Below are 13,868 nucleotides of genomic sequence, written 5' to 3'. Positions count from 1 at the left end.
TGGGCCTGCCCTGCTTGGTTCCAATTTCCGTGGCCGCAGGCATGGGTAGTGCTCACCTGCCCCCTTGGAGGTGAGTCCTGAGATGGGGGAGAAAGCAGAGAAGCCCAGAATGGCTCCCGGGAAGGCAGAGATGATTTTAGGAGCTGCTCTTATCCCCTGGGGCAGATGGGGGAGGGAACCTGGAGCAGTGAGAGGGCCTCGGCTTAATGAGACCTTTCAGGCCCGATGGAGCCCCCAGCCCTAATGCCGCAAGTGACCCCTTCTTAATGAAGCGGGAGGAGAACGGAATTGAATCAGACGTGGACACGTCAGCCGTCTCCGGGCAGGGCATCCGGGCGTGAGCCCCCACGGAGGGCCCCAAGGCATGGCTGCGTCTCCTGCTAGCGACCAGCCACAAAGCCTGCCTGTCCCCAGCCCCTTAGGGGCCCCTGCTCAAGGAGAGTGGGCTGGCAGGGATCAGGGCTGGTGGGGACCCGGGGAGAAGTGGCAGCTGCAGACTCACCCGTGTCGCTGTGTCACGCGCCCGCCCCCCAGCCTCCATCCCCTTCCTCCCGTGCAGAGAAGGAGAATCGAACTTTCTCCTGACCATGGCAGGCACTGTTGGTGCCCTCCAAGGTCCCCCTGGCACTTACCGCTTCTGAGCCCACCGTCTGCTTCGCCTGCCGGCACCTGCAGCTCTGCATGGGGGCTTGTCCCGTCCCCCATCCAGGTGGGCAGTCCTGGGGCACGCACACCCTTTGTCTGCTAGGAGCAGCTCCCGTCAGCGAGCCCCTGGCTCGGCGAGTGACTCCGAGGCCCCCGGAGCTCCCCAGAGGGTTGACACCCCCTGTCCTCGGCTCCTTCTGGTCCCCCCTCACCTCCCCACGCCCCCAACCTGAGCTTCCCAGGCCCCCCCCACCCCCCACCTAACCGCTTGCCCACGCATCTGTGTCTCATCCAAACTGAGACGAAAGTTCATGGTGAGACAGCATGAGTGCTGCGGGTTGAGGTCCGGGGAACACTGGCGCTTGGCCGCTGGCATTGCTCTGCCCTGGGTGGCCTGGGGGAGCCATGTCACGGTCACAGGCTGGGTGCTTCTGACTGTCATTGTTGCTGCTGCTGAGGGGAGCTCACAGGATTGAGAAGGTCGACTCCTCTGGGGAAACCAGTCTGACCCACTCGGAGGGATGAATTCTCCTTAAGTCCTTAGGTCTCCCAGGACCTTCTGGGCGCCCAGCAGTGAGGATTATCAAGGACTTTGAGGAGGCGGCCCCATGGCCTGTTAAACATTATGAGCTAGGTGGGGAGGGGGTGATGGGTGATTGGACATGGCCTCTGGCCCCCAAATTCTTGCAGTTTGGACTGATGCTGAGGCTGGAGTGACATTGCCTAGCCAGGCGGGGGTCTGGGCCAGGAAGGGAGATGTGACCTGGCGGCTTCCGGGAGGGCAAGGTGGCCTGACGGTCAGGGCCAACACCTGACACAGGGCTCCTGGGGGGAGCTGACCGGCGCCGGCGGGGAGGGGCTCAGAGACCTGCAGCTCCGTGACTCCCCCCGCCCCATGGGCCGCAACCCCGGGAACAAGGATCCTTGAGGAGGGGTGTACAGAGAGCTGGTACTCAGGCTCCTGGGAGTGAGACCATTGCGGGGGGTGCTCCCTGTCTCCTCGGATGGAAGGTGGATTGTGAGTCCCCCAGAATTGGACCAGTCAGGGGAGGTCTGAGGGGATGGATACCTTGGCCAGCCCAGCTCGGGGATCCCTTCTGCAATCAACCGCCCCCCTTACACCCCTCTCCCACCCCCACCCCCTCCGCCCAGCCATCAGGCCAGGAAATGACGCTTCCCTCTCTGCTGGCTCCACTCATTACTGCAAACCCTGGGATTAATTTAATTACACGCTTGTCTCCTGGAGGCTGGGGCATGGAGGCGCCCCATGGGATCCCAGTTGCCCAAGGCTGCTGGGGAGGATGAGGGAGCCAGGCCCTTTCTGCCATCCCCTTCTCCCACCACCCCCCACTACTTGAGGGTCCACCTGGCTGTCATTCTTCCCCACCACAGGGCACCTGCTCTGACCCCCGGGTGACCAGATGTCCGGCTCCCTGGCCCCAGGTAGCATGCACAGGCTGGTTTGGGGAGTTGAGGGTAGAGACAGTGGGGAGGGGTCCCGTGGCACAGGGGAGGTTTATCTGGGATTTTGAGAAGGCGGCCTCATCGCTGTTAAACTGAGCAGGGTTGGGCAGGCTCAGGGCTGGGCTTGGGGCTCAGGAAAGGCCCCCAGGCCAGAACTGGGGGACGTGGGCAGAGGGTGGGTTAATGGGGTCCACTTTCCAGGCCATGCTCTGGGCCCCCCTTGACATCAATAGGGGGCTTTGTGATGTGGGAGGGAATCATTTAATCTCTCCTCCTTTTTTACAAAGAAAGATCTCTCCCTATTCTAAAAGCAGATTATTGGAAAACTAACAGGCAATGGTGTGAATAAATAAAAGATCACCCGTCCCCTAGTGAGCAACGCTGCGATCAGTATTTCCGTGTGCCTCCTTCCTGGATTTATTTCAATACACAGATATTTTTAAACACAACAGCAATTATATGTGTGCTTTTGCGTCCAGTTCTTTTCACTGGCGTTGAAGTGTTTTGTTTTTTTTTTCTCCTGTATCATTGAGGAGGGAAGCTCTCCCAACCGTCATTTGAATGATGACAAGGGTGTGAACTGTCTGCTGTTGTTGAACAAGCAGTTTCAGTTTTGGTCACTGTAACACCATCTGCGTGGAGCTGGGAGGGTCTTTTTCCCAGGTGGTGTTCCAGGGAACCCTCCTGCCAGCAGCCCGTGAGGGACACAAAGTGTTGGGGAGCCCAGGCTGCACCCCATCTCCGACTTGGTGCTCAGAGGGCCCAGCAAACCACAAACACTAAGGCCCTTCCCGTCAGGCCTGTACATAGGTGTGGGCGGGTGTGGGTGCGTGTGGGTGGGTGTGGACGGGATGTGGGAGCTGCTGGTCAGTTTGGGCAGACAGGTGGGTAAACTGAGGCGGGGGATGGCACAGAGCATGGACTGTAGTGACCGCCGAGGGCCCCCTGCTCAGGCAGGGGAGATCTACCCAGCCCTGACCTGGGTGCTGCGTCCTAGTGGGGGGCCTTTAGTCACCCCCCAGGTCCAGCCCCCTTCCGCCACTGCCCCGTGTGTGTATGAAGAAGCCCCTTCACCTCTTGGAGACCACCACGCAGGGCTCCCTGCAGAGCTGCCCTGTGTCTGCCGGGGTCCCCCATGTAGCTGGGGGTGGGAGGCTGGCGGGCGAGCGGCCTTCTTCCTCTAGAAGCCTGCACATTCCTGAGAGGTGACTGGTGGACAGCAAGGGCAGGAGTCGGCTGTGTAACTGGGGTGGGGTGGGCTGCCCCCATTCCTGCCCAGGGCTGGGCCGCAGTCTCCTGGGTCTGGTCCTGGGCTGGGCACACAAGCCTCCCAGGTCCTTCTGAGGTGCTCGGGGCACAGAGTGACCCCCAGCAGGCAGGTCAAGGGGCAGCCGGGCACTTACAGGGGAAGTGTCTCCCAGGTATCTCAGAGGGCAGAGCTCCTGATGGGCAGAGGCTGGTGGAGCCGGGGCCGAGCTCCAGTGCAGGGGAGGGGTCATGGTACCTGGGGAGGGGGCCACCCACTGCCCCGTCCTCACAGGGCACCAGTGGGCTCCTCATCGGCCCACAGGCTCCGTGGGGAAGGGGTGTGATGTCCATGTCACACACGGGGACCCTCAGGGCTGGGGGCTCCTCTGGGGTCGTGCTGACTCTGCTGCCTTGGTTGCATGATGGTCCCAGCTTGTCCTCTGGCAGCAGCCAAGCCCCCTTTGCCCCCCACCCAAGAAGATCGAAAGCCCTGTGGGGGGCGTTGTTATGGGCGGGTTAGGGAGCTGGCTTACATCGAAGGAATGGTGCCTTCTGAGATGAAGGGTCACAGTGTGAGGTAGGAAGACCCTGAGTCCTGTCGTGGGCTGTGGGGGGCCAAGACAGGAGCAGCAGGCTGGCCCAGGGTGGGCAGGGTCCTGGCTGGCTCCTGAGCCAGGCGGCCGTGGGACTTCAGAGGCAAGCGGCAGGCCCCTCCCAGGTGCCCGCAGACCTGGGGAGGTGGCCACACTGTCACCGAGGCATCGGCCCAGCCTCCTCCCTCTGCCCCTGCTGTGACCTCCCCTGCCCGAGTCCTGCCTCCTTCCACCTGCCCCCTCTCCTTGCCAGCTCCCTTGTCCTGGCCTGGAGGGACTTTTCTCCTCTGAGCCCATTTCCAGCCCCGTGGGGAGCTGGGGTGGCGGACTTTCTCCTGCTTCTGAAGCAGCAGGCTCAGTGAGTCAAGGGAGGGTGGGTTTTACCCCCCTGCTGCGTTTAGAAACTGGGGGCGTGTGGTTGGGGGTGTCTCTGGTCCGGCCCCTGACCGCAGGAAAGGTGCTGGGTTACGTCTACAGTTGTTTGTTGAAGTTCAGATGGGACGGACAAGGGGAAGCCCAGTTGCCCCCACTGCGTGGGGGAGGGCCTCCCTGCACTGCGGGCCCTGGGGGTCTGCCCCGGGGTGAGGGGGCCATCAGGGACCTCCTTTTGGACCTGAAGCCCTGAGGAGGCTGAAGGCATCAGCCCAGAACAAGCTGGTGAGAGCACCCCTCACCTCGGTTCTGCAGATGGACAGGGGAAACCAGGCCCCAAGGCCCACCGGGGGGGCACGCAGGGGAGGGCCCTCCTGCTGGAGACAGTTTGCCAACAGGTGACGTGACTCCTGTGTCTTTCAGATCCCTCGTCCACCTACATGCGGCAGCTGGAGACCAAGGTGAAGCTGCTGGAGGGTGACAAGCTCCTGGCGCAGGTAGGCTGGCTGCACCCTGAGGGCCGCGGTGGGCCCTGCCACCGCCCACCGCTCCAGGGCCCACCCCCCGCCACCAGCCCCAGGTGGCCTCCGGGTCCCTTCCCACTTTGTGCCCCCAACATCCCACCTGCCCCCCACTCCCACCCAGAGTCACCTCCAGGGACATCTGCTCAGGGACCCACAGCCTCCAGGCGTCCCTCCATCTCGGCCATCCACTGTCTGTCCCCTCGGTGTCCTGCGAGCTCCTCGGGGGCCCGGAGATGCTGTGGAACCCACACTTGCTGAACAAGTGGGCTGCTCTGCCCCTCTGCTGGATGCATCAAGGCCCAAGAGGCAGACAGGCTCGCCCTCGCTCAGACTTGTAGGGAAACTTCCCTGGTCCTGCTGCGCCAGTTTCTTTACAGGCTGGGGTCCGCCCTCTGCCCTCCTGCCTGACCTAGGGCCACAGAGAGCTGAGGCCAGGCCTGACCCCAGCCCGTCCCCAGCACGGGGACAATGGGTCGGAGATGGGTGATGAGGTTGGGGCAGGGAGGAGACGGAGCAGGGCAGCTGCGGGCGGCTGGAAGCATGGAGGGGGCCTGACTGCCCGGACGAGGATGAGGGGCCCTCCCCGCTGTGGGCGGAGAGCTGTTGGGAGCCTGTGGTCAGCTTGGTCGATCGGGGTGCCCCGTGCGGGGGTGGGCAGCTGGCTGGGTGGACCCTCCAGCCTCTCTCCCGCTTGTCCTCAGCCCTGACTCCATCTTAGCACTCGCATCTCCCCAGCCACGCTTGCTGGCTCATAAGCGGCCAGCCTGGATCCCAGAGCGCATTTCTGGGAACTGACCCCAGGGAGGGCTCAGTGGCTGTGCCCCGTTGTTAGGCGACCAGTGCCACTGCCCACCGGGTGGCTGCTGGGATGCTCACAGCCCCGAGGGCAGCCCCACGGATGCCGTCCCACCTCTCGCCCTTGCATGGGCGGCTGGAAGGTTCCCTTAGGTCCGCAGGACTCCGCAGAGTACGTGGTCCACGCACCCTGGCCTCGCTCCTCCATGGCCGCCGTGTCAGGTGTGCAGCCAGGCATCAGATTGCGAGGCCCGTTTTCAGATGTCGGGTGTCGGGTGTCGGCTGCTTGGCCCCACGTGTGCACGCTCTTCGGGCCTGGTGAGGGCAGGGAGATTGGGGGCTCGCCTGGGTGTGAGCTGGGGCTCCCTACATCCAAACACTCCCTGGGGGCTGGTCCTGGTTGCGAAGGAGGGTGTGTGGTGGGGGGTTGCGGGAACTGTAGGCAGAGGTGACCAGGGGGTGCGCAGCATCAGGACTTCGGGGCCTTGGCTCTGGAGCTGGTTCCTGTCCAACAAGGAGGGGAGAATGGCACTGTTTCTGGGGAGAAGCAGGTTGAAAGCATGGACCCCAAATTCCGGATGCTGTTTGCAGTGTTGTTCCATGGTCCAGCCCAGCCGTGGCTTGTGGTCCTGTTTCCAAGGGCCAGGGTAGACGTGTCCCCGTGGCCCCTGCTCTCCTAGGCCACGCTGTCCCATCGAGAACATGCACCCACTTGCACGTGGTGGGCTTGGCCTTGTTGCTTGTCATTTAGTCGCTCAGTCGTGTCTGACTCTTTTGTGACCCCAGGGACTGCAGCCCGCCAGGCTCCTCTGTCCATGGGATTCTCTGGGCAAGAATACTGGAGTGGGTTGCCATTTCCTTCTCTAGGGGATCTTCCCGATCCAGGGATCGAACCCGCATTTCCTGCATTGTAGGCAGATTCTTTACCACTGAGCCACTGGGGACTTGGACTTGTTCAAAACCTACACACGCTCAGGCCCCAGAGTGGCAGCCCTTCCTCTTCCTCCTCCCTGTGGAACACCCCACCATGGCTGTGTCCTCTTGCCCCCTGCCCATATGGGCAGAGGTGGAGGTTGACAGGGGCCCTGTGTCTGGAGCATCGGGTATGGCCACCACCTGGGCAGGGGGTGTCTCTGTCTGGGCCCTCCCCCGCCAAGCCTGCTCTGACCTGCTCCCTGGGGGCCTTGCCCTGGAGGCAGCAGCAGTGGGGTTCTGTCCCCAGTTGTGCCAACGCTCGGGCCAGGCTCTCCGGACACAGACTTCCATCCCTCAGGTGGAGGAGTGGCCTCTCACCTGGGCCCAGGCTTGCTGGCTGCAGGCAATCAGATTGGGCTTTAGGGAATAAGAGCATCTTTTTGCTCAGCTTCTTGCTAGTGCAGGAGAAGTGCTGGGAACTCAGAGACTAGCCAGTGAGCACTTGCCCCGAGCTCTCTTTGCACCCCGGGCTGCTCTTGCTGAAGGGGTTTTGGGATCCTCCCTTGGGGATTTCGGCCCCCACCTATGCTGGAGTGTCAGCTCCTCATGGACCGGGCTGCAGGACCTCAGCGGTCACATCCTCAGTGCCCAGCTGGACTTGGTGGATGCATCTGGGGAGCCCTGGCTGTATCCCACCCAGTCTTCTGGGTCAGAGGGGAGACTGGTTCTTGCCCAGAGTGAGGAAGATCTGCTTAACCCAGGGAGAGCAGCTTCGTAAGGTAGTGAGTATATCATCTTTGTTGGTAATCAAGGGTGGATGGGTGGGAGTATGGGAGGATGGATGACCAGGTTTAGGAAGGAGACTGCTGCCATGGGTGGGAATCTGGCCACAGCCTCGTGGGCTCTGGCTTGTGAGATTTTATGATTCTGGCACCTAAGTCTTGTCAGTGAAATAAAAATTGCCCAGGAACCTCCAGCCCTGTGCAAAGCGGAAAAGTCTGCCTTTTGGTGAAAATCAGCAGAGAGCAACATTATTCTTTTAACTATCTTCAGATGATATGGTTTTGGGGTTTGGGGGGAGGGGTAGAGGGCCTCCGTGGGTTCCCTTTCCCACTGCCCACCCCTCCCCCTCCCCCCACTGCCTCTATTTAGCTCCAGAATAGCTTTAATTAAAAATGCACTGGAGTGTCCACAGTCTAAATTAGTGTATTGCAGTTCGTATTTTCTTTCTCGTGTCAGCTCTAAAATTTCATCCGCGCAGCTGCTCCCCCTGCGATGATTCATCTGGAGCTGGGTCCGTGGTATGATTCTCCCCATGGATTCCGTGCCTGGCAGGGCCGGGCCGGGGGTGGCTGTCATTGACGCCACTCTGTGGTTCCCTCCGTTCACTTCCCTGCGGGGCTGATCTGCAGCGAAGGCTCCACGTGCGTCCAGAAGCCAGCTTCACAAAAGAGCAAGAAGCTGGTTGGGCAGGAGCGGGTGGCCCTCCGGGGGTGCAGAGGCAGTGGTCCAGGCTGGCAGCTGGGCTGGGACAGGCTCCAGGTGCCCGCGCCTCCTGGCCCCAGGGCCTGCTCGTTCTGTTCTGCCATGCCACACGGAGTTGCTGAACACTCACGTTGGAAGCGACCCCAGGATTTACGCCGGGATGGGGGAAACTGAGGCCTGTGTGGAGGAGGATTTCCCGGGATGGGTGATTGATTTGGTTTGCTGGGGCTGCCCGAGAAAAGAGCCGTACACTTGGTGGGGGTGGGAGGGTGGAGAAGGCGCTTAAGCAACTGAAATGTATTGAATGTATTGTCTCATAATTCTGGGGGGTGTGGGGTCAGCAGGGCCATGTATAAATCTCATTGAGACACAGTTCAACCTGCCGCCGTGGGGCTGTCGGCCTGATGGTAAGAGAAAAAGCGGGTTTGGGCCCCAAAGGAGTCTGGGTTCAGACGATGCCTGCTCCAGCTCTCACCCTCTGTGTGTGTGGCTTTAAGTGGGGTGTCTTATGCCCCGGGGCCTCGGTTTCTTCTCCCGTAACCCAGGGATGGCGGGGTGCCCACTGCAGCGCTGGCTGGAACCTGGGGTGCCCTGGGCAAGTGTCTGCCCTTCCCTCCTTTTCCTGGTCTTGGGAGCCTGGGATTTTTCAGGGTCTGGCAGACTACACCCATTCAGCTGGGCTTGATGCCTGATGAAACGGCTTGCTCTGTTTTGTACTTTGAGTTTTGAAGCATCCAGGCCTTGGGACTGAGAAACGGGCCTCTGCTGTCCGAGCCTGTGGCTGACGCCTCCTTCCTGTTACCTGCCTCCCCGGTGGCAGGGCTTGTTCTGTTTGGTGGTTCCCTTGCCCAAGCCCTCCGGAGGTGCAGGGCTCACAGTGTGTCTGCTTGCCAGCATCCTCCGTGACGTGCTGCTCTGTTGCCGGGCTCTGGACCATCCCCTCTCCCCTTGTTTGATGTCTGTGGTTGGTCGTCACTTCCCTGTCCCCTCTGTCATGGGTGACATGGTCTCCGGAGGGCTTAAACTGGTTCCTTAGCAGAATCTTAGACCCAGTCCAGCCTCTTTCTCAGCCAGGGAGAACACCCCCTCTTTCCATCATCCGATGGATGGTCCGTCTAGCTACGTGGGCAAGAGGAGAGACTAGGAATTCACCTCTGTACCTGAGGCTCAACCTGTGTCCATTGTGAGACAGTGGACAATAGCCTTCAGCCTGGCTAGAGGGTAACCCCAGGACTTTAGAGCCAGAGGGCCTGGTTCAAATCCCTCAAGGTGGGTGGGTGGGTGGCACTGGGCCAGTGGCTTAACCTCTCTGTGCTTCCATTTTCCCAAATATAAAATGAGGACACTAACGGTGGCTGCCCAGGACTAAAGGGCGAATCACGGAAGGCAGTGAGGGCCAGGCCTGGCTGGTGGTAAGGGTCGCAGGTCAGCAACTGTGACCTCGCCTGGGGGTCACTCAGCAGCTGAGTGTCTTCTGGGCCCCATTTGACATGCGAGAGACCAGGAGGCAGGGGAGCTGCTCAGATCTGTCACCTGTGATGCGATTTGGATTTAGCAACGTCTGTGAGCGACTTCACTTTCACTTTTCACTCTCATGCATTGGAGAAGGAAATGGCAACCCACTCCAGTGTTCTTGCCTGGAGAGTCCCAGGGACGGGGGAGCCTGGTGGGAGGCCGTCTGTGGGGTCGCACAGAGTCAGACACGACTGAAGCGACTTAGCTGCAGCAGCAGCAGTGCCCTCCAGTGGCTTCCCAGGGGGCTCAGTGGTAAAGAATCCATCTGCAATGCAGGAGACACAGGAGATGCGGGTTCAATCCCTAGGTGGAGAAGATCCCTTGGAGGAGAAAATGGCAACCCACTCCAGTATTCTTGCCTGGAGAATCCCGTGGACAGAGGAGCCTGGAGGGCTACAGTCCACAGGGTTGCCAAGAGTCAGATGCGGCTGAGCACGTGCCCTCCAAAGCCCTCGTCTTCCCCCTGTGGAGGTCACATGGCCCGCCCCTCAGTCCCCTTATTGTGCCAGGGGACACAGGAGCAGACAGTGGTCATTGTGGCTGAGACCTGGTCTTGTGGTACCTGTCGGTCACAGGCCCCACGGTCCTGGGCCGTACTCACATCCCAGGTTGAGAGCCGACTCTGCGTGGGGAGTACGGCAGTGCCAGCTGCGGATGAGAAATACCAGCCATTCATTAGCCACACCTGGATGCCACGTGCCTCATCTGAGCACCGATCGGAGAAACCCTCTGGGCCCGGGTCACCCTGCAGCCCTTTGTTCAATGGCCTGCAGATGAGTTCTTATAAAATAAAAGGGGGAAAAAGGAAGGAAATCTGGCCGGCAGGACCTGTAGGTTCCCGTGAGGGACCTTCACCCTGGGGACACAGCAGAGGCAGATCCCTGGCCTCCCCGGGGCTGGCTGGGGTCTTGGGGTGCCTCCCAGGAGGGCAGCTGTGTCCTGGGTTCTGGTGTCAGCCTCGTGGAGTCCGGGGCTGGCCATGTGCTGGGTCACATCCTTGTGGAATCCGGAGTTTCTGAAAACGTGGGACTCTGATGAGGCACCTTGGGGACCCCACCTGGGCCCTGGGACCGCCTCCCACTCCAGCCCAGCCGAGCTCCTGGCGGCTTTGGGGCAGTGGGAGTCTCCGGGGTGGGGGAAGGGCAGAGCTGAGGGTGGTGGGAGGTGTTTGCGGGGTGACACGTGCTCTCTTCCCTTCCAGCTGCCCCGCCCCTACGGCCGCCCCCGTCGCTGGCTTCAGGTAGCCCTGCCCGGGGTGGGGGGAAGGCTGGTGTGCAGTGGCGTGTGGGGTGGGGGTGGCTTGCAGTGCTGTGTGATGGCCTTCCTGTCCCTTCCCCGGGGAGCTGACCACCACCCAGGGTCTGGCATTTAGATTCATCTTAGGCTTTGCCTCCTCTCTGAGCTGGTGTTAATTCCCAGCTTTACAAAACAACACCCAAGAGTTTCCAGGCAGCGGCCTGCTGTGACACTCCGCCCAGGCCCCCCTCACCCACCTCTCATCCGATCTGCCCAGGGTGTGAGGTCGTGGCGGGGGGCGGGGCACTGCAGGAGGACAGGTCGTGATCCACACTTTGCAGGAGAACCTGCAGTGCCTGGTGGGGCGAGGGGCTGGCTGGCCAAGACCTCAGGAGTTAGTGCTGGGTCCTGGCTGGCCCGGGTCCTCGAGCGAGGTCTCCAGGGGTGCCTGGTGGTCAGAAGAGCCCACCGGCGCCCAGCAATAGGCTCCCAGCCCCACCGAGCAGGACAGCCCTACCGCCCCTGGGAGGCAGGCATTACCGCCCTTGGTTACCATTCTGGAAAGCAGGGCTGTTGTCACCTGGGATCAGAGCCTTGTTCCTGTCATGAGACGCTGACACTGCCCTGCCCCGTGAGGGCCGGCAGCCCGAGGGATGGTTCCCTCTGAGGGGCCCTGCCCCTGGTCTCTGCGTGCAGATCGGCCTGGGGGCCCTGAATCTGAGTGGTCACCTGCGGGCAGGCTGCCTGGTGGGGACCCCGGGCGCCCCCGTGTCAGTTCTCGCCTCCCATCCCCAGAGCCACAGGCCTCGCCTCACCTGTCGGGTGCCCCCCTTGCTGAGGTGTGTACACAGTCAGTGCTTAGTGACCAGATCTGGGGGTAGCGTGCGGCCCACCCGAGGGGCCTCCAGCACTTTGGGAGCAGGAGGGCGGGGTGAGCAGCTGCCTTTGAGCCCAGAAAGGAGCCTGAGTGGAGGGGCGGGGGTGGGCACGTGGCCCCCTTTTCTCTGAGTTCCATTTGTCTTCAGCATCTCCCCTGACGGTCCTCCCCAGGAGGATCCAGGGGGTGCCGCCCCCCCGCCCCCACCAGCTTTGCAAGCAGGATTCCCTGGGAAGGTGATGACCCCCGTTCCTGCTGCTGGAACCTCCTTGCAGCTCCGCAGAGGCCCTGAGAAGCTGGGTGGCCTGAGTTCATGCTGCCCGCTGCGGCCGGCTCTGAGCTGAGGGCCCCAGACGGAGACCTCTGCAGCCTCCTGGGCACCCCCCCCCAACCCGGCCTGGCCCCCCAAACCCCATCCAGAACCATCACGCTGCCCTTGGTGGGGGCGGGACCATGTAGAAGGGGATTTCAGCACTGGGATCGTTACCGTCTCTTTTAAGGATTCGGGCAACCCTGTTCCAGCTCCTGCTCTGTGTGTTCGATCCACCCCTCCATGTCCTGAGGGACCCCATTTGGGAGCCTGGTGGGGCAGGGCGGTCCTCTCCTGGGGAGCGGCAATGAGCCTCATCCCTTGCCCGCCCAGTCACCCTAGAAGACCGCTCCCCCTCAGCAGTGAAACCCTCGGGGATTTCATCTTCCAGGGTACCGGCGGGCAAATAGCAGGATTTTTAATTTGGATTTAAGTGCAATTACATTTCTTCATTTTGATGCGTCATTAGGCGCATTGCCCCTCGTGAAAGCTGGTGCGTTCTCCCCGCCAGCTTTGTGGCTTGCTCCTCGAGTGCTGTGGGCTCGCAAATATTGATGCACAACACCCATCACTGAAGGCAGGGGTGGAAATTGCACGCTGCTAATTAAAATCTCCCCGCCCCCTTGCACACACATATACACGTCCTCCCCAGGGAATCCTCTGGGGGAGGGAGGAGACGTACAAACCAGTGTTTTCACAAGCAGCATGTGGGCGGCTTGTGATCCCATTGGTTCCTGGATCAGAGACCCTGTGGACGAGGGGAGCTGCAGCCCAGGGCAGCATCTGGACTGCCTGCAGGCGGGGACAGGGAGGCATCTGCCTCCTGGTCCCTGGGGCCCATGGGAGCGCCGGAGCTCCAGTGCCTGGCCCTGTGGCCACGTCCACATCCACACGTGTGTGTGTTGGGCCAGCTGGGCCTTATGCCTGGTCCTTTGGCTTTCTCTCGCCAGGCAGGCGGGGGGGGGGGTGGGTAGAGAAAGGCTCCAGGGCCCGGGGGAGACGCCTGTGGCCCCAGGTGTGGACAGTCCATGTGTTGGGTTTAGAACACACTCTTGGAGATTTTGCAGCTGTCAACGGAGATCTACCCAAGAAAATAATTTGGTTTGGGAGTTTTGCTTTAAAGTGGAGCTGGGGGTGAGACCTTCCCCCCGCTCTGCCGAGGTAGGCAGGGGCGCCCGGGGGGAGAGAAATCCCAATGGTGGGGGCAGGCACGGGGCCTCTTTCTTTTGCGGGCTGTTGGTAGAGGCTCCTCCACTCAGACCCCTGGCCAGGCCAGGGAGGGTCACTGTGCCTGGGGCTCTGATGCCGCAGGTTGACCTAGACAGGCTGTGATGGGGCGTGACTGTCCCAGTTTCAGACAGAGGGCTGTGCCCGAGGTCCCCGAGTGAGATCCTGCCCACTTCTCCCTACTCTGCGCTCCCCCAGGCCATGGGAACCATGCTTAGCTGGGCGGCTGGTGTCTGTCTGACCGCCGAGGGTAGGGGTGGGGGTTGGGGGGGTTAATCAGGGAGTGGCCGCCTGTCCCCTGTTCTGGTCACCTCCACTCTTGGCCTGCAGACACAGGGCGCTAGAGACTGTGAGGCCTGGGGGGTCAGCCCTGGGCGTGATGGGTGGGGGGCAGGAGAGCAGAGCCCAGGGACTTGATGAGGGTGAAGGTCCCGTGGGAAACGGGGAACTGGATCCAGTGGCTGGCGAGAGGGTGGCAGGGTGTGTGCAGATGCCTCTGGGTGAGGTGGGGGGCGGGGGTGCTGATGAGAAGGAGGAGGTCCCCCCACCCCAGCCCCCCGCATGCCCCAGCGAGGCTGCTGCCCGTATTTCTCACCCCTGCCCTCCTCCCCTCGAAGGGTTTGTTTGGGCAACTCAACAGCCTGCTGATTTATAGGACTTTC

The 13,868-nt window shown here is 61.6% G+C and overlaps 1 protein-coding gene across 1 annotated transcript in view; it reads left to right on the top strand.

The window, feature by feature from the left end:
- CCDC85C (coiled-coil domain containing 85C) overlaps positions 1-13,868 on the top strand; it is a 78,113-nt gene that overhangs the window by 54,272 nt on the left and 9,973 nt on the right. Inside the window, exon 2 of the mRNA XM_070357950.1 lies at positions 4,746-4,819. Coding sequence (XP_070214051.1) covers positions 4,746-4,819 — 74 coding nt within the window. The remainder of the gene's footprint in view (positions 1-4,745; positions 4,820-13,868) is intronic.

The sequence above is a fragment of the Bos mutus genome, chromosome 21, assembly GCF_027580195.1.
Source record: "Bos mutus isolate GX-2022 chromosome 21, NWIPB_WYAK_1.1, whole genome shotgun sequence".
NCBI lineage: Eukaryota > Metazoa > Chordata > Mammalia > Artiodactyla > Bovidae > Bos > Bos mutus.
Note: the sequence above shows the minus strand (reverse complement) of the source record. Positions and strands in the feature narration are given on the sequence as shown.